Source organism: Hipposideros armiger, unplaced genomic scaffold (genome assembly GCF_001890085.2).
Source record: "Hipposideros armiger isolate ML-2016 unplaced genomic scaffold, ASM189008v1 scaffold_188, whole genome shotgun sequence".
Classification (NCBI taxonomy): Eukaryota; Metazoa; Chordata; class Mammalia; order Chiroptera; family Hipposideridae; genus Hipposideros; species Hipposideros armiger.
Window position 1 is genome coordinate 780,446 of NW_017731538.1, and position 24,496 is coordinate 804,941.

A 24,496-nucleotide genomic window follows, 5' to 3' on the forward strand; every position below is an offset into this window, starting at 1 on the left:
TTGGTCTGGTTACATAACCTCTTTGAGCCTCAGTATCCTCATCTGTCAAATCGGGAGAATAATGGTACCTACTCACTGGATTGTTTGGTAGATTAAATGAGTTAATATGTTTTTCTTTAAGTGCCACATCTGTGTACCTGGTACAAAGGAAGTGCAGTGTAAGTGTGTGTTCTCTCACCACCATCATCATTCTTCATTCAAGAGAGAGTTTCCACAGACTGTACTCCTTCAGGATAAACCAATGACAGACCTTTAGACAAACCCAGAAATTAGACCACCAGTGAATTGATCCAAACAAAACACAATGCCATGTTCACTCACCAGCCACACCCAGAGCTTTTGTTTCTACCCAGGCCACCACTTGAGAATTCAAGTGGACTAATACTTGATGTGGCACTTTTTATACAGCAAGGAGCCAATGCAAAAATAAATGACTGCCTGTTCAGGATTAATAAATGAGGAGATAGACATGAAGGTCAAAGAGCCACAGAGAATGAAATGAGGAAACTTGACTCAGGTGATACCCAGAGATAAATGCAAATGAGGTGCAGAGGCTGCACCTGGTGCCTGGGGCGCCATGGCCCTCCAGTGGCCTCTGCACACCCCACATGCCCCTGTTGCTCCCTCCACCCTGGAAGGGCACTCAGCTCTCAGAACTTGGTTCAGAACTGGGTGGAGGTCCTCATCAAGTTGCATTGCAGTTTGTGTATGCCTCGTTTTTCTCCCTCCCCTAACTAAAGCATCCTCTGAGCACTTGTGGAGTGCTCATTGTGTGCCTGGCACTGTGCTGGGCTCTGAGGGCCACCACAGGTAGCTGCCTTTCTGGAACCTACTGACCTCAGAAAAGAGGTGCTGATTTATCTTTGTACTCATAGCTCCTGGCACCAGAGGTGCCCACACATGTTTACGAATGAAAGAGAGAAGTAGTACCAGCTCCACACTGGCTGTCTTGGGTCACTTATTATACCCACTCTTCACATGTAATTACCCAGAATACCAGATCAATCTCTGTGGGCTCCCTAAGGCTGTTACAAGAGCTTAGTGTGCATGGACGCACACACAGGCACAATGGCATTTTCCATTATAAATTCCCAGGATGGCACATCCAACCACCTTCTGCTCAAGTAGGAACAGACCTTGAAAACCAAGGAAACAGTTCAGGTTCTCAATCTAAAGAGATAATGGGACATGGCATGGCAAAAGACAAAGAACAGTGATGTATTTGGTGAAAGACCCTTTGTGCCTGTGCAGTTTCGATTAAACTCCCATGGCTTACTTGAGACCGCCACCCATGTTTTATTCAGATTGTTTTGACTGTCCAAAGCTAGCCAATGGTGCACCCGTTTCCCCCTCCTGCTTACTTACAATTGGAGGGTAGCTGAATCACGTGCTTGGCTAAACAACGAATAAATGTCCAGCCTTGGCAGCCTCCCAACTCTGCAGAGACTATAAAACTGACTGAAACAAAGACGCTCATGGAAACGATAAGACTCAAGGCTGTAGATGCCCCTGTCAGCTCCCATCACAACACCAGCCTCTAAGTTCCCTTTTTTGGCTGCACTCCTAGGGCCGGATGTCAGACCCTGGTGACTAAATAGCTGTATCAAGTAGAGGGAAGTATGGTGAGACCCTGACAGTCTGCTGAGGCCACCACAAGCTGGCACCCATGTTTACATGATGCTTTCTTTATATTATGGCTGCTGAAACAAGTATCCTTTTAGTTAAAGGTAATAAAACCCCTCTAGTTTAAAGGCTTGGATGAAGAGGGTTGGGATTTTGCATTTTCTTTTGGCAGTCTCACACAGAGGAAAAGTGAACCCACATGTTGTAGGCAAGGGCAAGGATTGAGAACAGAACCTGTCCCCTTAACCAAGAAAGCTATTAGAGGCAGAATAATGGCCCCCCAGAGATGTCCAGTTCCCAATCCCTGGAATCTGTGAATGTTATCTTACATGGCAAAGGCAAATTAAGGTTGCTGGTTAAATTTTGGTTGTTAATCAGCCAACTCTCAAATAGAGAGATTATCCTGGATTATTAAGGCATCCCATATACTTATAGGGCACTTTAAAGTGGAAGAGATCAGAGTGATGCAATGTGAGAAGGATTTGACAACACACACACACACACACACACACATGCACACACGCGCACACGCGCACACATGCACACACGCACATGCACACATTGCTGGTTTGAAGATGGAGGAAGAGGCTACAAGCCAAGGAATGCAGGTGGCCTTTAGAGGGTAGGAAAGGCAAGAAAATCGATCATCCCCTAGAGCCTCCAGAAAGGAACATAGCCCTGCCAACACCTTGATTTAGCCCAGTGAGACCCATGTTGGACTTCTAATTTATAGAACCATAAGGATAATAACTCTGTGTTGTTTCAAGCCACGAAATGTGTGGTAATTTATTACTACAGCAATAGAAAACTAATACAAAAGCCCATGGTGTAAAGACTCCCATGAGGGACTGTGGATAGATATTTCCAGAACAGTTCCAGAGAAAATCATTAAAGTGACCACTGTACCTTCAGTGATGGTTGTACTAGTGGGATAGACCCCTTCTTGGGAAAGCAGAAATGACGCTTCCAGGTATCCTTAAGTTATGAGGAAGCTCTGTCTTCTCATCTCAGCCCTGGAAACAAACAAAACAAAAACAACAACAACAACAAAAAACATGCACTTCGTCCTGAAAAAACCTGGCTTCTTACTTGGGAAGAGTACAGCTTGAACTGTAGGGCTTTGAAATGGTCTTTGTGCTTTGCCTCCTGTACTAATGCGTCCATAGAGCTCAGCTAATGTTCAGTAAATTACCTGTCTTCTTGGTGGTGATGGAAGGAAACACGTGTTCCATAAAATCACGGGTTTCCCCCCAGTAAACACAGTATTTGGTTGGAAAAGTAGCAAATTTGGGTTGATATTTTTAAATAGAGTATTCTTTGTAATAGTTTTAGGTTTACGGGAAAATTGCAAAGATAGTACAGAGTCCCATATGCCCTCTACCCCTTTTTTCCTCTTATTAATATCTTCCATTAGTATGGTACCTTTGTTACAATTTATGAACCAGCATTGATATATTATTAACTAAACTCCATAGTTTATTCAGATTCCTTTAGTTTTTGCTTAATGCCCTTTTTCTGTTCCAAGATCCTATGTAAGATATCACATTACACTTAGCCATCACATCTCCTTTGGCTCCTCTTGACTGTGACATTTTCTCACACTTTTGTTGTTTTTGAAGACTTTGAAAGTTTTGAGGCATACTAATCAAGTATTTTTTAGGATGTCCCTCTACTGGGATTTCTCTGGTTGTTTGTTGTTGTTGTTGTTTTATTTGTTTTGTTTTTTTCAGAATTAGGCTAGGGTTATGGATTTAGGGAAGGAATATCACAGAAGTGCTATTTTCATCGCATCAAATCCCATGATTTATGACTGTGATGTTGACCATGTCCACCTGGCCGAGGTAGTGTTTGTCATATTTCTCCACTGTAAAGTTACTCTTGTTCCCGTTTTCCATGTTGTTCCCCCTGGAAGGAAGTCACTATGCAGAGCTCACATTTAAAGAGTTGGGGATTATGCTTTCCCTCTTTGAGAGCACAGGACCTACATAATTTGGAATTCTACAAAGGAGATTTTTCTCCTCTCCATTTACTAATTTATTCAGTCATTTATATCAGTATGGATGCATGGATATCTATTTTGTGGTTTACGTTATAATCCAATACTACTTTATTTTGTTGCTCAAATTGTTTCAGCTTTCTTACTTTCTGTTTCCAGACTCATTTTGCATATTTCCTATATATTTTCTCTCCAGTCCTAGAATCAGCCATTTTTCCAAGGAATCCTGGTTCCCTTTCTTGGTACTAGAAACCAAGACATGGGCACTAGGTATGCTCATTGCTGCTGGAGTGTAGCCATTTTAATTAAGTGTGTAATGCTATCTCATTGTTGTTTTAATTTGTCATTCTCTAATGACAAATGATGTTGAACATCTTCTCATATGCTTATTTGCCATCTGTATATCTTCTTTGATGACATGTCTGTTCAGATCTTTTGCCCATTTTGTAGTTGTGCTATTTTCTTATTGTTCAGTTTTTAGAGTTCTTTGTATATTTTGTATGCAAGTCTTTTATCAGATATGTGTTTTGTAAATATTTTCTCCCAGTCTATAGTTAGTCTTTTCATTGTCCTCACAATATTTCTTGCAGGGTAGAAATTAATGAAGTCCAACTTATCAGTTTTTCTTTCATGGATGTCTTTTTGATGTTGTATCTAAAAACTTATTGCCAAATTCTAAATCACATAGATTTGCTCCTATATTTGTTTTAGAAATTTTATAGTATTGTGTTTAATACTTAGGTCCGTGATCATTCTGAGTTAAATTTTGTGAAAAGTGTAAGGTCTGTGTAGATTAAATTTTTTTCATATGGATACCCAATTGTTCTAGAGCCATTTTTTGGTAAGACTATCTTTTCTGCATTGAATTGCCTTTGCTCCTTTGTCAAAGGTCAATTGAATATATTTGTATGGGTTTATTTCTGGGTTCTCTATTCTATTTCATTGATCTGTGGTGTCTAGTCTTTCACCAATACAATACTGTCTCCATTACTGTAACTTTTTTTTTTTTTTTAGCTGAGCCATCCTGCCACCTGTTGGCAGCTCAGCGGCAGCTCAGCTCAGGCCAGGAATCGAACTGCTGTTGCTCAGAGCTCAAACTCTTGTGCTCAGAGCTCAAACTCTTGAGCGAGCTCTTAACCAACTGAGCCACTCAGCCAGCCCTCAATTACTGTAGCTTTATAGTAAGTCTTGAAGTCTGGTAGTGTCAGCTCTCCAACTTTGTTACTTTTCCTCAATATTGTGTTGACTAATCTGGGTCTTTTGCCTTGTCTTGTACATTTTAGAATCAGTTTCTCAATATCCACAAATTATCTTGCTGTGATTTTGACCGAGATTGCATTGAATCTATAGATAAAGTTGAGAATAATTGACATCTTAACAATGTTTTGCATTCCAATGAATGAACACTGAATATTCTCCATTTATCTAGATCTTCTTTCATTTCTTTCATCAGAGTTTTGTAATTTTCTGCATATTGCTATACATATTTTGTTAGATTTATACTTAAGTATTGCATTTTTTGGTGCTACTGTAAATGATATTGTGTTTTTAATTTCTAATTCTAATCATTAATTTCTAGTATATAGGAAAACAATTGACTTTTGTATATTAACCTTGTATCCTGCAACCTTACTATAATTACTTATTAGTTCTAAGAGTTTGGGTACTTTTTTTTTTATTGTTAGTTTCAGGTGTACAGAACAATGCAATAGTTATCCTTTTCACCCCTCACAAAGTAACAACCCCCCTCCCCCCATCTACTGTCCTCCCACCCCCGATATCATGCTTATCTATTACAATTCCATTGACTCCATTCCCACATTCTACTCCACGTCCCATGACTATATGTATATATAATTATAGTTGACATACATTATTATTCAACATCAGCTTCCAATATACAGTGTGGTGGTCCTGTATATCGGCCTCTACACTGACTATGAGGTGGTCTCCCTAACAAGACATGAGTCCCACTAAAAAATATTTACAATATTATTGATTATATTCCCCAGACTGTCTTGTCTATCCCTGAGGCCATATTGTAGTTACCAATTTGTATTGTCTCATCTCTTCCCCTTCTCCTTCATCCCCACCCCCTCCCAACTAGCAACCCTCAATTTTTTTTTCTGGAGTTTGGGTACTTTTTATTGTTTTGTTTGTTTTGGTCATTTCTTTGGGTTTTCTACAATCATGTCATCTACAGAAAAAGTTGGTTTTATTTCTTCCTTTCCAGCTTGTATGCCTTTTATTTCCTTCTCTTTTATTATTATACTAGCGTGGAATTTTAGTATGATTTTGAATAGGCGTGGTGAGAGAAGATATCTTTGCCTTGTTCCCAGTCTTTGGGGGTAAGCATCCAGCTTCTCACCTTTAAATATGATGTTAGCTGTAGTTTTTTGGTAGATGTTCTTCTAGGTTGATTTTTCACATAATGAAAAATTGTTGGGATTTGCTTATCAGACATTGTAGTTGTCTCTAGCTGCCAAGATCTTCTGTGGGGGCCCTTGAGCCATTTTGAATTTAAGGGAGCTTTAGTAGCTTTCAAGAGGACCAGAAAGCCATCATCTGAATCCTGATAAGGACCTACAGCAGACTGGATATCTCACTGGGGCCCACTTGCAGTGGAGAAAGAATATCCTTGCTGTTCTATTTCCCTCCCTCGGTATGTTGTTTGTTTTTCTGTCTGTAGACATGGGGAGCATGGTCCAGGCAGTGCTGGGGAACAGATGAATTCACAGTCCTTAACACTCTGGACCCCACCTACTTATTCGCCCCTCTGTTCCTTCCCCCATTTACCCTGTGCGCTCCCCTACATTCCTGGTGCTCATACGTAATCAGCACTCTCTTTAACACTTGCCCTGTTTGTCCACACTTTGCTGTTTTTACACCAGATGTGCCTTTTGTGGGGTACCTGTGTCAGATGAAATTCACGTTTTTGCAAGTGCAACTCAAATGTCCCGTTTCTGGGACTCCTTCCCTGTCTTCCCCATCCAAAATCAGCCTTGTTCCTCCTGAGCTCCCACAGCCCTCTAGTTACACGTCACCCCCCTGAGTGCGGCATCCGGCATGTTGTGTTTATGTGTCTGTCTCACCCACCCATGAGCAGATAGAGGCAGACCCATGTCAAATCCCCCGTGCTGGCACGGGGTCTACTTCAGAGGAGGGTGCCCGGTAATGTTTATTGATTGAATGACTGAAATTACTGGCCTTGCATAAATGGGTCCTTTCATACTCTTAGAAACTGCTGTCCATTCTTCCCTCCATACTTGTTTTCGGCCTGGTGTTCTTTGAGTCCCTGTATGTACCCGTATTTCTGGAGTGTAAGAGGTGCCTGCAGCTATTCTGTTTCTCGTGATAAAAATAAAAGAAGGCAAAATTATAATTCATTGCAGACCTTCTGTATTCATCCATCAACTTTATAATCCTAGTATCTCATGTTCTCATGTATTAATTAGGGAGTTCAGGATCCAAGCCCCAGAAAACGCCAACTCAGCTGGCTTGAACAATAAGGGACCTTATTATATCTGTATAACAAGACATATAAAGCTAGGGTAGCTTTAGGGATGGTGGCTTAACAGTATCAGCAAGAACCCCTTCATTCTTTCTTCTCTGCCAGCTTTAGCCAATTAGCTTTTCCTTTGGGCCAACTTACCTCGTGGCTACAAAATGGCAGCAGCAAGTCCAGGCGTAACATCCTGATGCAATAATGGTTAGAAGGAAGGAAAAAAGATATGTTTTCCTCCTTGGGCTTCTCTTTAAAATGGAAGAAAGCTTTTCTAGAAGCTTCTAGAAATTGCCTCTCATGGCTCATTGATGAGAATTGTATCACATGACAATGCTTGAGCCAATCACTGTTGAAGAAATCGAGGTTATCATAATTAGCTTAAGCTAATCAGGATCTCACCTAGAGGCATAGGAGGGAGGGGTGTATACTATTGAGTTGTTGGAAAAGTCATGACGCATTTTTGCAATGAAAAACATAGAAAAAAATACGTCATGACTTTTCTGGCAACCCAATAGAAAATGAGGATTCTTTCAGTAGGAAAAAAAGAGTAAAATAAATATTGGGGAGGAAACCAGCAGTGTCAGTCATCCCCTTTTTTTCGTAATTATTTTATACTGAATTTCAGGTTAAGTCACTTACATAAGGTCCCAACCGCTGATAAAAATAGAAGTCCGATTCAAATCCATCTCTTTCAGACTCTAAAGCCCATCCATGTACTTTTTCTGCTGCACAGCTGGACTCAAGAGTCAGACTTCATTTTCCAGAAAAGCCCAAGTCCCCTTTCTCATGGTGAGCACTTCAGGAGTTGAGGCAATCACCCTGCTCTCCCAAGCCGACCTTCAGCTGGGCATTTAATCTGTTTATTAAGTTATGACTAATGGCGCGGCAAGACACCAAAGGCTGCACATTCAGGCCTAGTTTGAGATAGTTATGGGAGGTTCAAGGGATAAACATCGCATTCATATTCTATGCCGAGAAAATTCAATTGCAGCTCTTTCTCTCTCAGAGTGCAGGATTGGCGAGGGGCTTCTGCTGGGTCCTGCTTTGGTTTAATATGAAATGAAACCTCCGAAGCAGACAGGGCTGTTTTGGGAAAGTGGCCACTAATGCGGCCCCATGGGGCAGGGGGCCAGGCCTGAGCCGGGCAGTTTGCATATTCACTTTTACAAACAGTTGGCTCGGAGTCAGCAGTTAATGGGATGGGAATGATGTTCCTGCACCAAATCATTTCCTGAAAAAAACATTTCCAATTGCAAACATATCTTAGCCTTTCTTCTCCAGTTTGTTTTGTCTCTGTGAGTGAATTAAAGAGGCAGGGCTGAGAGGGAGTGTTTCTGACGGGGAGTTTTCATCTGAAAACATTTTTACAATGATCTCCACCTAAAAAGAGATCCCTTTCAGACCTACCTTTAGGAATCCTGGCTGCAGATATTGCATTTTAGTCACACTGTAGAGGTGTAAATATCTCTAGATTCACAAATTGTCTCTGGCTGTACAAGTCTTGGGGGAGATGCAAGTTAGCTCTCCTTAGGAAATGCAAGCTAGAAATGCTGCCCAGAAATGTGCACACATGCAATGTGTAGGTATACACACGCACACAGGGTGAGGCCAAAATATAAGTTACTTTTCCTGAGGACAAGCTGGAATCCTTCCTTGCATCCTATATACTGCTTTGGCAAATTGTGCTTCAACTCATAACCTGCACTATTGGAGGATGGTCTAAGCAGTTCTGATTATTCATTTATTTAACAAATAGTTCTTATGTGTTTACTATGCATAAGGTATTATTTTATGTAATAATAATAGCATGTATTGACATAGTTCTTACCAGGGACTCTTCTAAGTGTGTTACATATATTAACTCATTTAATCTTCTTAAAAACCCTAGCAGGTAGGCAATATTATTATCATCCCCATTTTGCAGATAAGGAAACTGAGTTATAAGAGGTTGATGAGCTTGCCTACGGTCACACAGCTAATACATGATCCTGGATTTGAATCTAGAAAGTCTGGCTCCTCTTTGGAGAGCCAATAGTTAACAAGAAAAAAGTGCCAGTCTTCCCACAGCTTACATTCTGGTGGGGGGGAGATAACAGACATGTAAATAATAATTTCAGATCATGATGCGTGCTTGAAGGAAATAAAACATGAGAGGGAGGTAGGCCGTTAATCAGAAGGTCTTATAGGCCTTAGGAGCGGGGGTTTTACTTTGAGTATGATGGAAGCTACAGGAGAATTTATCATCCTGTTTACATGCTTATTATTCTGATTGTGCTATTGGAAGTAGAATATAATCAGAAAGCAGTAGACCAGTTAGAAGGTGGTTCTGGTTGTCCTGAAACAAGATGATGGTGGTGGAGATGGGGAGAAGCAGTTGGCATTTGGTCCTGGTTTGGAAGTGGGGCCCATAAAACTTGCCAATATATTGGCTGTAAAAGGTGAGAGAAAAAAAGTTAAAGATAAAACCTCAGATTTGGGCTTAAACCATTGTGTATATGTTGGGGCCATTTACTAAGGAGGATAAGAATAGAGGAAGAACAAATAGTCTTGTTTCAGTGTTGTTATGGTGGGGGTGAGGGTATTGAAAATCACGAGTTCTGTTTCATATGTGTAAATTTGAAACCTCTCTTAATAGACGTAAGAGGAGATATCCAAGTAAGACTGGAGCTCAGGGTCAGGTCTAGGCTGCAGATTTAAATGCAGACATCAGCATTTAGATACATGGGGATCACCTAGGACAGCACCATCTAGTTGACTTTCTGTGATGATAGAAATCTTCACACTTGTGCCATCCAGTATGGTAGCCACTAGCCACATGTGGACCATTGAGCATTTGAAATGCGATGGGTACAACTAAGAAACTGCATTTTTATTCATTTAAATTGAAAAAGCCGCACGTGGTTAATGGCTACCATATTGGACAGCACAGACCTGGGGGAGAATGTAGACAGAGAAGGTTCTGGGCGGGAACTACTTTCTTCCTCGGTTAGTAAGCCCAGCCTCGCACCCACATTGCAGCCTGACTTTATTTCCACTGCCCAGTACTTGCATAGCAGTGCTTGTTAAGTAATGGAAATCTTGCTTCTTTGTGAGAAAGAGCCTGGAAAAGAAGCAAACTGCCAGTCCTAGGAGGAATATTAGAAGAAATTATAGAAGTCTAAGGAAACAATTGTTCTTCACTAGAAAGCAAATGCAATTCTATATTTATAGAATTGTTTAAGCCTTGAAGGTATTGCTTATATATTTTTCATTATGTGTTATGGGGGAGAATTATATAGAGTGGGTATCTGTGAATTTGGAGATTCAAGACGGTGACTGGCCGATAGCCCATATGAATGTCAAGGGCCCACAGCCACGGGAATAAATGCCAGTTTCATAATGCGAGTTGTGTCTCTTTGGGGTAGAGTGTGTTTCACTCTTTGTTAGGCAATCTCTTTCTCCATCCAACTGCAGCCATCAGTGAGTTTGCTAATATGAAAGAACTCTTTGTAAGTGACTGCCTTGTGCTTAAGAGTTCTTGCAAGTATACACTGGCAATCGGTGAGGCCAGAGTCAATAAAAAATAAAATAAAATGGAAAGATGGGACATTGCTTCTATTAAGGTTGATTGCAGCTGCCATGTTAGCTCTTTAAGGACCTTTTGCTGGTCTACGCTTTCAGAGAAAATGGTCTTTTTGTGCATAATTGGTGAAAAGTTATTATCCAAACTGGAATTGAATAGAGGTGAGGGGATTTAAGTCACTGCTTTTAGGAGAGGTAATCCAAGGTCAGCACTCAGCAGAGTCTATCACACAACAGGCTTTCTGGTAGGAATTTTTGTTTGTTTTTGTTTTTAACTAAGATTTCATGTGGGAGATGTGGAAGGGGAAGAGATCAGGCTGGAAGTCTTTAGTGGTCATCGACCTCTTTTTATTTTTCTTGAAAGTGGAATTGTAGGTTTCTAGGATTTGGAAACTAGAAAAGAACTTGCTGATCATCCAGTGGAGCTGTTCATGTCCAGCTGAGGAAGCAGGCCTAGAGAGGTGAGGTGCCTGGCCTCAGGGCCTACAGCTCATTAGAGCCCAAGGGACAGGCCCAGAGGCCAGAGAAGAGGCTAGACGGAGACATTCTTGAGCAGCGGCGCTGGGGGGAGGGGGGGGTGAAAGAGGGAGGTAGTACAATAAAAAAATACTCAGGGAAAAAATACTCAGGTCAGGGGAGAGGTCACAGAAGGGCTGAGCCGAGGATGGAAATGGCTTACAACATACATGTGGCCTTAACTTGGTGACTTCATTCATCCAGTCAACAGCTGTCAGGTGCCCACTATGATCAGACAGCAAGCTCTTGAAGGAGGGCAGCAGGAGGCAAAAGGCAGAGACTTAAGACGTCAGCGCCCTCCTCACTTCCATTTATTCCGAGACCATTTCTGAGAGGAGCAGAGATCGCCCTGTTTCCCTGAGGAAAGGGAATGAGGTGGCAGTTGGAAGAGGTGAGATGAAAGGGACAATTTGGTCCTTTTAGCAAGGAGAGACGGGGAATTGATTGCAGGCTGAGCAACGGCTGTAACCTAACCTTTCTCAGTATCAATATGGAACACGTTTGTTAGAGATCCACTCACCTGTTGTCAATGGGCTGCAGTGTGACTCCGCACTTCCTTCTCCTTGCAGTGTCAGAGCTTCAGGAGGAGGGCATGAACGCCATCAACCTGCCCCTCAGCCCGATCCCCTTCGAGCTGGATCCTGAGGACACCATGCTGGGTACGTGGGTCTCTTGTTCTCTGGGATGGCCTGATGCCTTGAAGTGAAACCATTCCCACTGATTTCCTTTTCTTTTTAAAGAGGAGAATGAAGTGCGAACAATGGTGGATCCAAACTCACGCAGTGACCCCAAGCTTCAAGAGCTAATGAAGGTAAGAAAAAATTAGGAGGGGCTTCCGGTGCCTCCCAGACTGAATAGGTGTCTATAGACCACCCACCCTGTGCAGGTACCACGTGAGCCACTGCAGAGAGAATAGTCACAGCAATCCCTTTCCGCAGGCAGCTCGTGGTCCAGTAGGTGGACATCTAAGTTTAACACAAGTGGGACATGACCAATGCCGAATTAATTATGTTGATCATAAGCAGCAAAGAAGTTAGTGCAAATAAATTCACATTGGCTAGGATCTTATAGTTCATACAGTCCTTTCACTGTTTGTCTCAAGGACCCTCAAAAGCTCTCTGTGAAGTAGAAATGCGTATCATCCCCACTTTACAGATGATGAAACTGTGTCTCAGAAAAGCCAAATGGTTTGTTTATGGTCACAGCTGAGAGTGGGGGGATGGAATACAAGCGGAAATAAATGAGATTAAATGAAACATTATGCGTAATGCACCTGGCACAGGGGTTGGCATGTGATCACCCCTCAAAAAATGTTCATTTCATCCCCATTCTCATTCCCCATCCTGTTTTTTCTTCTTCAACTTCTCCAAGCATCGCTTAAAACGAGACAAAAAGGGCACTGGATGTCAGAGTGATTCATTCAAAATGCAAATTGAATATATCATTTTCTTGCTCAAAACCTGTGTGCAGTTTCCCATCAACTGCAGGTTGAAGCCCACACTCCTGGGGGGTGGTATTTGGGGTCTCTACCTGCCTGTTTAAACTCAAATCATCCCCAGCCTGGCGACATGGGGACGCCAGACCTGCTCATTGTGGCTCTCCATGCACACTGTGCATGCTTCCCACACTCCCCGCGGCCATGCCTTTGCTTATGCAGCCCCCTACGACCAGATGCATCTACCTGTTCTGCAGAGTGGGGTCAAAGTGGGGTCATGTTCTCCAGGGAGCCTTATATAAACCCCAGTGCCACTGCTTAACCCCTCTTTGTGCTGTTATGGGATCCTGCATTTGGCTCTGTCATTGTAGTCACCTGCAGGATACTTCCATCTTCTTCACTAAATGGTGAGTTTCTTTTTTTTTTTTTATTGTTGGTTTCAGGTGTACAGAACAATGCAATAGTTATCCTTTTCACCCTCACAAAGTAACAACCCCGCTCTCCCCCTCTATTGCCCTCCCCCGCCCCGATATCATACTTATCTATTACAATTCCAGGTTAGACTGTCTCTTTTTTTCATCGCTGTACCCTCAGGATCCAGCACAGAGTGTGACATATGGCAGGTATTAATAAATGCTGGGTGGATGGAGGGAGAGAGGAAACAGGAAGAAAGGGAAGGGCCATACACACACACAGAGGGCCGTAGATCACAGCATTCGTGGGTAACGCTGGGGTTTCAACCTTAGTTTGTGTAACCCCAAAGCCCATACTTCGCCCAGTACAAAGCCACACAGCCAGTTACTGTGTGGATGTTGCTTGCCATTAGGGTAAGAAATGGTAGGGGTCCAGAATATGAGTATATTAGCAGGGACACTGGTATATCACCGGCACTAGGAGGGCTCACACCTGAAAATTATCAGGGCCACTGGGGCTCACACTTATAGCTACTTGTCCACACACTGGCTCATATGGATAGTTCTGCTGCTTTCAAGATATGAAGTTCATTTAGGTGTTAATTGTCCAAGATAAGAAAGTTGGTCTATAAAAAAATAACCCGTGACTCGCCTCTTATTCTCTATCTCTAGGTATTAATTGACTGGATTAATGATGTGCTGGTTGGAGAGAGAATCATTGTGAAAGACCTGGCTGAAGATTTATATGATGGACAAGTCCTGCAGAAGCTTTTTGGTAAGAGGCGAGTTGAATGTTGCAATGGATCTCTTTAAATAGCACATGGATGGATTACGTTCTCGTAGTTGGGAGTTCTTCTCAGTTCACAGTGATTCACCTAGAATCGAATATGAATGTGTACAGTGTGGGATAATAGACAGTGGAGCCTTTGGATGTCCTCTCAGAATCTGTTTTATATGAATGAATTGCAAAGGGAGTCTCAATGACCAGATGGGTCTGCTGCCCCCAGTAGTCGAGGGTCAGCAGCTGAGTGGATGAAAAGACTCCACTGTATACTGGGAAACATGCCTCACCCTCTCCAGAAAATTGTGCACCTGTGGCCTCTGTATATGGACGTGTGTGTGTGGGAGCGTTTATGTGTTTGTATACCTGTCACCTGTGGGTATGTGTGTGTGTGTGTGTGTGTGTGTGTGCACGCACGCACACACAAGTATATGTGTATGGATTTGTGTGACCTGTGGACCTGTGTATATGTATGAGTGTGTGTGTATCGGTACCGCTGTGTCCTATGGATGCTTGTGTGTTCTTGTGTTTCTCTCTAGGTTGGGTGCAAGTGTGTGGGAGTATGTGTCTGTGTGGTGTTCGCCTCTGTGTGTGTCATCTCCGTGAAGGTGTGTATCCCTGCGTCGGTTCACAGCTGTGCATATGAAAATGTAAGGCCGTGGGGGAGGAAAAGGAGAATTCAGGGGTGATCTTAGTGTTGAAAAGACAAATTCAACTTGAATGAATTTGGACTTCCCCTCTCTGTTCTCCATGTTTTCTCTTGTCAAAATCTCTCTTCCAGGTTCTAGACTTTTCATGCTTAACTGCCCACTAGGCACCTGAACCCATGGTTCTCTTCCATCTCAGAGGTTGGGACAAGAGGCAATGATTATTAGATTAAGGTATATATTTTGGGGAAGAATACCACAGAAGTGATATTTCCTTCTCATTGGAGCATATCAGGGAGTGCATGATGTTAACATCTTAATACAAGTGATGTTAAACTTGACCACTTGGTTACGATGATGTCCGCCAGATTTGTTCACTGTAAAGTTACTGTTTTTCTCTTTATAGTTAGTTTATTTGGGGGGAGATAGTTTAAGACTGCAAATATATTGTTTCTCCTTAAACTCCTCCCACTAATTTTAACTGGTAGAACATGTCTTCTTTGATTATTACTGTGGTGGTCTAGTGGAGATTTTCTAATCTCCCCATTCCTTCTACGTTTAATTGGAATTCTTTCATAAGGAAACGTTGTCCCCTATTCCTCATTTACTTACGTATATCAGTATGGACACAATGATACTTATTTTATACTTTACATTATAATCCACTACTATCATTATTCATTTTTTTGCTGACATACTTCCAGTTTTGACCCTTGGGAGCTCTTTCAGGTTGGCTCCTGGACACTTTCAATACGCTGCCCCATTTTTTTTTCCCCCACAGCACCTCCCTACTTTCTGGCATCATAAGATGTACCACGCTTATCTTATGCTTTATTTACTCTGACTCTGGAATCAACCACTTCTCCAAGAACCCTGATTTCTTTTATCAGAAACTATTTAGAAATCAGTATTAATGAGTGGGGTTTTCTTAAATTACAGTTGACATACAATATTATATTAGTTTCAGATATCCAACACAGTGATTAGACATCTACATATAGTATGAAGTGATCACCCTGAGAAATCTAGTACCCACCTGGCAGTAAACATGGTTATTACAATATTGTTATTATTTTTATTACAATATTATTGACTATATTCCCTCTGCTGTACTTTACATCCCTGTGACTATTTTTTAACTACCAATTTGCACATCTTAATCCCTTTCACCCATTCCTTCAACCTCCCTCCCATCTGGTGACTACCAGTTTGTCTCTGTATCTACGAGTTTACTTCTGTTTTGTTTGTTCATTTATTGTTTTCTTTTTTAGATTCCACATATAAGCAAAATTATATTGTCTTTGACTTATTTCAGTTAGCATAATACCCTCTAGGTCCATCCATGTTGTCACAAATGGTAATAAGATTTCATTCTTTTTTATGGCTGAGTAATATTCCATTGTATAAATGTACCACAGCTTCTTTACCCAGTTATCTATTGATAGACAGTTAGGTTGCTTCTATATTTTGGCTATTGTAAATAATGCTGCAATGAACATATGGATTCACATGTCCCTTCAAAGTAGTGTTTTATGTTTCTTTGAATAAATACCCAAAAGTGAAATTGCTGGGTCATATGGTAGTTCTGTTTTTAATTTTTTGAGGAACCTCCATACTGTTGGGTTGTCGGAAAAGTCCTGACGGATTTTTTCTGTTTTTTGTGGCAAAAATGCATCATGACTTTTCCGACAACCCAATATTTTCCATAGTGGCTGCACCAATTTACAATCCCACCAACAGTTCAGGAGGGTTCCCTTTGCTCCAAGTCTTTGCCAACACTTGTTTGTTGATTTGCTGATGATAACTATTCAAACAGATTTGAGGTGATATCTCATTTTGGTTTTAATTTGCATTTCCCTGATGATTAGTGACATTGAGCATCTTTTCATGTGTATTGGCTATCTGTATGTCCTCTTTGGAGAAATATCTATTCAGGTCCTCTGCCCATTTTGTTTGTTTTTTGATGTTAAGTTGTATGAGTTCCTTATATATTTTGGATATTAACCCCTTATCAGATGTATCACTGGCAAATATTTTCTCCCATTCAGTAGGTTGTCTTTTTGTTTCATTGATGGTTTTCTTCTCTGTGCAGAAACTTTTTCGTTTGATATAGTCCCACTTTTTTCTTTTGTTTCCCTTGCCAAAGAAGACATATTCAAAAAAATATTGCTAAGAGTGAAGTCACAGAGTTTACTGCCTGTGTTTTCTTCTGGGAGTTTTATGATTTTAAGTCTTACATTTAAGTCTTTAATCTGTTTTGAATTTATTCTTGTACATGGTGTAAGAAAGTGGTCTAGTTGCATTTTCTTTTGCATGTATTTTTCTAGGTTTCTCAACACCATTTATTGAAGAGACTGTCCTTACCTCATTATATATTCTTGCCTCCTTTATCATAGATTAATTGACCATATAGGTGTCAGTTTATTTCTGGGCTCTCTATTCTGTTCCATTGATCGATGTGTCTATTTTTTTTATGCTGGTACCATGCTGTTTTGATTACTATAGCCTTGTAGTACAGCTTGATAACAGGTAGCATGACACCTCTAACTTTGTTCCATTCTCAAAATTGTTTTGGCTATTTGGGATCTTTTATGGTTACATATAAATTTTAGGATTATTTATTCTAGTTCTAGTTCTGTGAAAAACACCATTGGTATTTTGATAGGGATTACACTGAATCTGTAGATTGCTTTGAGTAGTATGGACATTTGTTGGCTTTTCATTTCATTCCTTTGCTGTGCAAAAACATTTTAGTTTGATGTAGTCCCTTTGTTTCCCTTGCCTGTGGAGACATATCAAAAAAAAATATTACTAAGAGTGATGTCAAAGAGTTTATTGCCTATTTTTTTCTTCTAGGAGTTTTATGTCCAGCAATATTTGCTTTATATATTTAGGTGCTCCTACATTGGGAGCAGAAATGTTTACAAGAGTTATATATATCCTCTTGTTGGATTGATCCCAGTATCATTATAAAATACCCCTTTTTTGTCTATTGTTACCGCCTTTGTTTTAAAGTCCATTTTGTCCCATATAAGTATTGCTACCCCAGCTTTTTTTTTCCATTTGCATGAAATGTATTTTTCCATCCATTTACTTTTGGTCTGTGTGTGCTTTCAATCTGAAGTGGGTCTCTTGTGGGCAGCATATGTAAGGGTCTTGTTTTCTTATCCATTCAGCCACCCTATATGTCTTTTGATTAGAGCATTTAGACCATTTATATTAAAAGTAATTACTGACAGGTATGTAGTTATTGCCATTTTATTAATTGTTTTCTGATTGTTTTTGTAGTTCTCTGTTCCTTTTCTTTTTCATGTTGATGACTTTCAATAGTGTTATGTTTGGATTCCTTTGTCTTTTTTTCTTGTATATCTCTTGTAAAGTTTTGGTTTGTGGTTGCCATGTACTTCATATATGCCAAGCTATGTTTATAGCAGCCTATTTTAAGTTGATGGTCACTTAAGCTTGAACACTTAAGTGATTCTAAAATCACTACTATTTTTACTTATTCCCGGCGTGTTTTATGTTTCTGTCATTCTTTTTCACTTCTTTTGTGAATGTGTGTTTGTGTGTATTTCTTGGGAGTGGCTCTGGTGTAGGCCGAGGTAACTCCTGGTGGGAGTTACAAAGTTATCTGTGGTTGGTTGCCCCTTGTGCTAGGCTTGTAGGCACTTTGGAGAGGCTATGCTGTGAACCAAGGCCGGCTGCCAGGTTGGGACCCTTGAGTGGGTACCACAATGTGAGATGAGGCCAACTACCACTTGTGCCGGGTCTGTGGCCGCTTAGTTGAAACTATGTTCCCAGTCAACACTGGCCACCAATTCTGCCAGATTTCGGGTCATCTGCTGGGATTTATAATGTAGGTTGATTCCAGTTGCTCCTTCTGCTGGGCGTGGGCCACTTAGCAAGAGGTACAGGGCAGGCTGAGACCAACCACTGCTTGTTTGGGGTGTGTGGACCTTTGAGAGAATTCAGGAAAATCTACAGCATGAGCGGAGGCAGGCTGCTATATGGAAGAGCCATTGGAAGAGGTTCAGATTTGGCACGTAAGTTGGAGTGGGGCAGGGTCTCATGGATTCACCCGGGCAAGGCAAATGGTATTAGCTAGGTTAATGGAGAGCTCAGATTTGGCACTCACCTTCTCTGGACTGCCTGGGTGAGGGGAGCTCCACAAAGGAACAATGGTGCCTGCCAGCATTTCCATCCCTGGAGAGAGCTGCACCATCCCCTACCCTGCCAGCCCTCACCCTGAAGCTAGTCAATTTAGTTTCTCCCTGTATGTTCCTGATACTTTTTGAGCTGCTGCACTGCCGCTGGAGCCCTGAGCAAGTGAGTTTGTGAGTGAGTGAGTCCACATGTGGGCCCCTCAAGAGGAGTGCCTTAGACTCTAGCAGCCTGCATCTCACACAGAATCCCTGCTGGTTTTCACAGCCAGATGCTAGGGGGCCTCCTCTTCCTGGTGCTGCGACCCCCTCGCTCTCACAGGGGACCTCTGCAGCCGAGATAGCCCTCCCCATTTTTAACCATGACATGTGGGTGTGGTACCTGCCTGTTCCACTTCTTTTCTTTTTTTTCTTTTTTAAGCTGAGCCATCTTGCCACCTGTTGGCAGCTCAGCGGCTGCTCAGCTTGGGCCAGGAATCGAACTGCTGTTGCTCAGAGCTCAAACTCTTGAGTGAGCTCTTAACCAACTGAGCCCCTCGGCCGGCCCCTGTTCCACCTCTTACCAGTCTTGATGTGCTTCTTCTTTATGTCCTTAATTATAGGATTTCTGCTCTACTTGTCTTCAGGTGGTTCTCAATGATGGTTGTCCTATAATTTAGGTGTAACTTGGATGTCATGGGAGGAGGTGAATACAGTGCTTACCTACTCTGCCATCTTCACTGGAAGTTATTAGTGTTTTTAACTTGCTACCTGTAGCACAAATAAACATCTATGTGCAGGTATGGTATTATACTATTACCTGGTAGTACTAAGATAAATCAGGTATGACATTTCCAGAAATTCAGCTTCAAATTTTACTGGAGCTGGGCATGGAGAGTAGGAGGAGGCTAAGTTTAGGATTAGTAAACTATGAACTGCTGGCACTTAAAGGATGGAAAAGGTGTGTGTAGGTAATCCAGGAGTCCAGATGTGCCAAGTCAAATCTAGGCAGTAGGATCTGGAGTCCAGGAAGCCTTGTTGATGACATCATGGAGCAAGGACACAGAACCTAGAGATGAGGGATATGTGCAAGGATCTCTTGGCAAAGGGTTATGTTTAGGTGAAAGCCTGAGTATGTGAGTACACCTGAGATGGCAGGTAGACTTGGCTGAAAAGCACTGGCTGGGTGTTCTCTGATCACGAGCTCTGTGGGGGCAGCATCATACCTGGTTCTCCTTTGTGTGGCCAGATGTGACTTGCTCAGCAGCAGTGTCTGGTATGCTTGCCCTTTTCAGAGTCCCTGGGCATGTTGGTGAGAGTCTCTTGGAACAATCTCCCTCTAGTCCTTTCTGAGCTGCCTAGCCCCGCTGTCCACTGCTACCTCTGTTCTCTGGGTCTTCCCTCTTGCCCTAACAGCAGAGCTGAGTTTAACTTTTCCTGAAAGCAGGCGTTGGTAGGAGGTAGAGGGGAAGGGAGAAACACCAGCTAACAGTGCAATACTAAGGATAGCAGCTCTGTTTGCAACCAGGGCTCAGTCTTGCGGGGGTCCCTCTAAGAAACCAGGGGACAATACTTCCCAGGAAACATAAGCAGGGGCATTTATCCTATGGCTCCCATCACCCTGTGGTTAAGGATTGCCAGTGTAGGAATTAAGAACCTCCAGTTTGTACTCCTGGCAGAGAAAGAGAGCTTCAGGGCTGGAGATGGAAACCATCAGTGTGCTGGGAGCTGTCTGCAGCTGCAGGTGGGCCAGGGAGCTCCAGAAAGAGGCAGTAACACCACCGAGGAGGACCAGAGGATACAACTTCTGCTTTAAGAGTCACTCCTCTTGACCTTAGCTTTCTCTGGCCACTCTGGCCTGCCTCTTTCTGATGCCCACCCCTACCCTTGCATGGCGATGGCTCCAGTCCTTTCCACACCTCAGAATGAAAAGAATGTTCTTACCCCATGCCAAAAACTCACCTCAAAAACTCACCTCATTTCCTTTCCCAGGATTAGCCACTTCTTAGGGTGTTGATAGAGGCAGCATCCTCTGTTCCCTCTGGGTATACTCTGACCATCAGGAAAGTCAATGAATTTCCCAACCTCTCAGGTATGCAGTTGCGTCTGTGGTCACCTTGTTATGTTTGCTTCTGTAATACCTAAACAATAGATATAACTGAGTGAAAGGCAGAAGATGAAGGATTCTAGGAAAGTGCCTGAACCAGATAATCATTTCATTTGATCATGGGCTGCTGCATGTTTCTTACTGAGGTTTCCAGACAAGATGGCTATGTGAGTTTCCTTAAGTATGTTTTATTTGACTGATTCTTATCTTTGAACCTGTGTATGTACCGGGAACAGAAAAGGCTTGGTTGTTTTTGGTGTGTGTGTGTGTGTGTGTGTGTGTGTTTTAAAGATTTTATTAGGGAATTGGGGGAGGAGAACAGCGTTGGGGAATCAGGGAAGAGGAGCAGACAAGTTGCTGTCCTTTTTGTTCTTCAGTCTAGTTGTGGAGGACTTCGCTTCACTGGCCCATGTTGGTATTATCATTGCGCTCTTCCTGGGTGAGGCAGTTGCTTGCCGGCCATTGAATGGCCTCTCACAGCGGCTCACAGCGACTCACGAAAGCTCAGGCCTGCTGCCGGCCAGCCCCACTGCAGCCTACGCCCGTCGCCACAACTCACGGCAGCCCAGTTCCAGGTCGAGCTGTTGTTCACTATCTTAGCTATAGAGGGCGCAGATCCCACATGAAGGCCAGGCCCTCATGTGGGATCTGAACCGGGCCCCTGCTGCTCAGAGCTGGCATCCCAAGCCAACTCTTAACAACGTGCCACTCGGCCAGCCCAGAAAAGGCTTGTTTTAAGGGATGAAAGTCGTAAGGCTCTTCCTTCTGGTTTTCACAATAACACATGACTGAAATAGGATACCTTTTTAAGGAGTGAAACCAAAAGGTGCCTTGGGCCTAAAGGTTCTACAGGAGGGTTTTTTGTTTTGTTTTAGTGTATGTGTCTTTCTCCATGATAGGCCCAGGAGAGTACATCTTACACTGACCTTAGTCAACAATGTATTAAGCAACAACCATTGGATTTGCTATATGCTAACTGCTGAGTTTAAGGTATATAAAAGTAAATGTGTCACAGTGCTGCCTTCAGGTAACTCACAACCTGGTAGCACAAAGGGCTGTGGAATACCAAGTAGGAGTTTAGGAAAGATGTCATGAAAGTGGGGGCATCTTGAATGGGCCCTTATGGAAGGACCAGAATTTCAGCCATCTGAGGAAGGAGAACATTCCAGTCGGCACAACACCAGTCAAGCCCCTGTTGATTTCAGAGTGAGTGAAGGGAGAGTGCTGTAGAGACGAGGAGCGAATGGGCAGGTGATCATCAGGACTTGTTGGGTAGGATGCGTGGCTAACCCAGATGTAAACCCAGATCTTGGTTTCTAACCCTGCTGCCCAATGATAGAAACCAGGGCATCTGGAGAAGTGGCAGACACTAGGACTAGAGCAAGACATATAGAAGATGAGCCTGGAGCATCTTGCCAACCAAAAAGAGGTGCTGAGAAAAAAAATCTATGGGGCACCATGTTGAAAGTGTTCAGGACCAACCTGAAAGATCTCCCAATGGCAAGAAAGATTAAATAATTTGATCAAATAAAAAAAGAAGGATACTATTAGATTATAACCCAAAGTCTAAAATAAATAGCCTTAAGTCCATATTGATATAAATGAATGGCTGAATAAATTAGAAGGTACAACTCTTCCTTACAGAATAATTCCAAATAATTTATGTAGTTACGACCCATTCAAGGAGGTAGAGGTTAACTCCCTTGAGTGGACTGCATTTAGAGACTGGCTTCCAATGATTATGGTACAGACACTACTTTGGCCAATTGATCCAAGTTAATTTCACCAGTGATAAGTCATATTACTAGCATGTACCCTTGATATGATGCAATGAAAAGGGCACTTCACCTCTGTGGTCTTCCTCCCCCAAACCCATAACCATAGTCTAACCATGAGAAAAACAGGAAAAACCCAGTACTCCTCAAAACTGTCAAGGTCATGAAAAACAAGGCAAGTATGGGAAAGTATCACAGAACAGAGGCAACTAAGGGGACAATGATCAGTAGGTGTGAGCAGAAAAACGACATTAGGGAAAAACTAGTGAAACCCAAATAAAGTATGAAGTTTGGTTAATAGTTATGTACCAATGTCAGTTCATTATTTGTGACAAATGTACCATAGTAATGTAAGATGTTAACAATAGATAAAACTGGGTTTAGGATATGCAGGAACTGTCTGAACTAACGTCGCAGCTTTTCTATAAATCCTGAAACCATTCTAAAATGAAAATTTTATTTACAGAAAGATGAGCCCACATCACAGAGAACCTTGAACTAAGAATTTTGGACTCTATTCAGTGGGCAGTGGTAACTACTGCTGGCTTATGAGCAAAGTGACAAGATCAGAAATGGGGCTTTATGAAGACAACCTAGGAACAGTAGGAGTGTTGCGTAGAGGCAAAGTATCCCCTTGTGAGATAATGACAGTATCAAATGAGAGGAGTGGCAGTATAGATGGGAAAAGGTTTAAGAGAACCTAATGAGGTAGGGAATGAGTAGCTAAAGTAAACCAGGCTGACTCTAAGTGGCAGATGTCAAATGGGGATTACACCATGAATCCTAGGAGGTGCAGTGTCTTGAAGGGTTTTGATCATATTGGTTTTGAGAGTTGCTTTCTTACACCCAAAAGTACGTAAGTTGAAGTTGCAGCTATGCTAAAACTGAAACAAGAATGAAGAGAAAGACAGGAGCTCTGAGTTCCAATCTTGGTTCTACCACTAAAACGTTTCTCTGCAGCTCTTATTACTCTTCTGTGAAACCAAGAAGATGCCCTATAAAATCTTTCAACTGAACTGTCCGATACAGTACCCATTCACATGTAGCTATTCAAAATAATTAAAAATGCATTTAGTCACACCAACTACATTTCAAGTGCTCAATAGTCAAATGTGTCTAGTGGCTACCATATTGGATGGTGCAGAAATGAATATGCTCATCCTAACAGTAAGTTCTTTTGGACAGCACTGCTTTAAGGTCTTCCTGCTATACCACTCATTGATTCTAGAATACTTTAAGATAATGTACGGGCCGGCCGAGTGGCATATTGGTTAAGACTTGGCCTGGAATTCCAGCTCTGAGCAGCAGGGCTCCGGTTCAGATCCCACATGCGGGCCAGTGATGCTGCACCCTCTACAGCTAAGATGGTGAACAACAGCTCGACCTGAAGCTGGGCTTCTGTGAGTCTCTGGCCAAGGCGTAGGCTGCAGCCTCTGCTGCAGTGGGCCACTGTGCTACCGTGAGCAGCTGACAGCTCCGAGAGCTGCCAAGAGCCACCGTGAGTGGCTGTCCAGTGGCTGGCAGCCAATTTGCCTCACCCAGGAAGAGCACAATGATAATGCCAACATGGGCCAGTGACGTGACATTCTCCATGACTAGACTGAAGAACAAAAGGACAGTAACTTGTCTGTTCCCCTTCCCTGATTCCCCAATGCTGTTCTCCTCCCCCAATTCCCCAATAAAATCTTTAAAAAAAAAAGATAATATATACTGCTAGTCTTAAACTGGAGGAGGCACTTTCTGGTCTCTGAAAAACTCAAAAGCTGCATGAAAGTCTTATTATTCTTTTATTTATAAATAGTGGAGAATAAACTATTTCTATAGAGTGGGACTAGGGAACTTGGGACTACAATAAGAAGAGGAGACTCGGGCCAGCTGAGTGGTCCGATGGTTAAGAACTGTCTTGGGACGCCAGAGGGCCCCGGTTCAGATCCCACATATGAGGGCCAGTGACACTGCCCTCTACACCTAAGATGCTGAACAACAGCTCAACCTGGA

General features: G+C 42.3%; 1 protein-coding gene and 1 long non-coding RNA gene across 3 annotated transcripts in view; one reads left to right on the forward strand and one right to left on the reverse strand.

Annotated features, from left to right (window-relative positions):
- PARVA (parvin alpha) overlaps positions 1-24,496 on the forward strand; it is a 187,892-nt gene that overhangs the window by 113,397 nt on the left and 49,999 nt on the right. The window contains 3 exon segments of the mRNA XM_019652886.1: positions 11,771-11,860; positions 11,942-12,012; positions 13,722-13,824. Coding sequence (XP_019508431.1) covers positions 11,771-11,860; positions 11,942-12,012; positions 13,722-13,824 — 264 coding nt within the window.
- Positions 162-20,752, reverse strand: LOC109388283 (uncharacterized). Of its 2 annotated transcripts, none has more exons than XR_002125172.1 (3): positions 20,592-20,752; positions 2,530-2,636; positions 162-250 (listed from the first exon to the last, which is right to left on the reverse strand). It is a non-coding gene; the product is annotated as an uncharacterized LOC109388283 (long non-coding RNA). The 2 variants fall into 2 exon arrangements; XR_002125171.1 differs by lacking the exon at positions 20,592-20,752 and adding an exon at positions 11,722-11,803.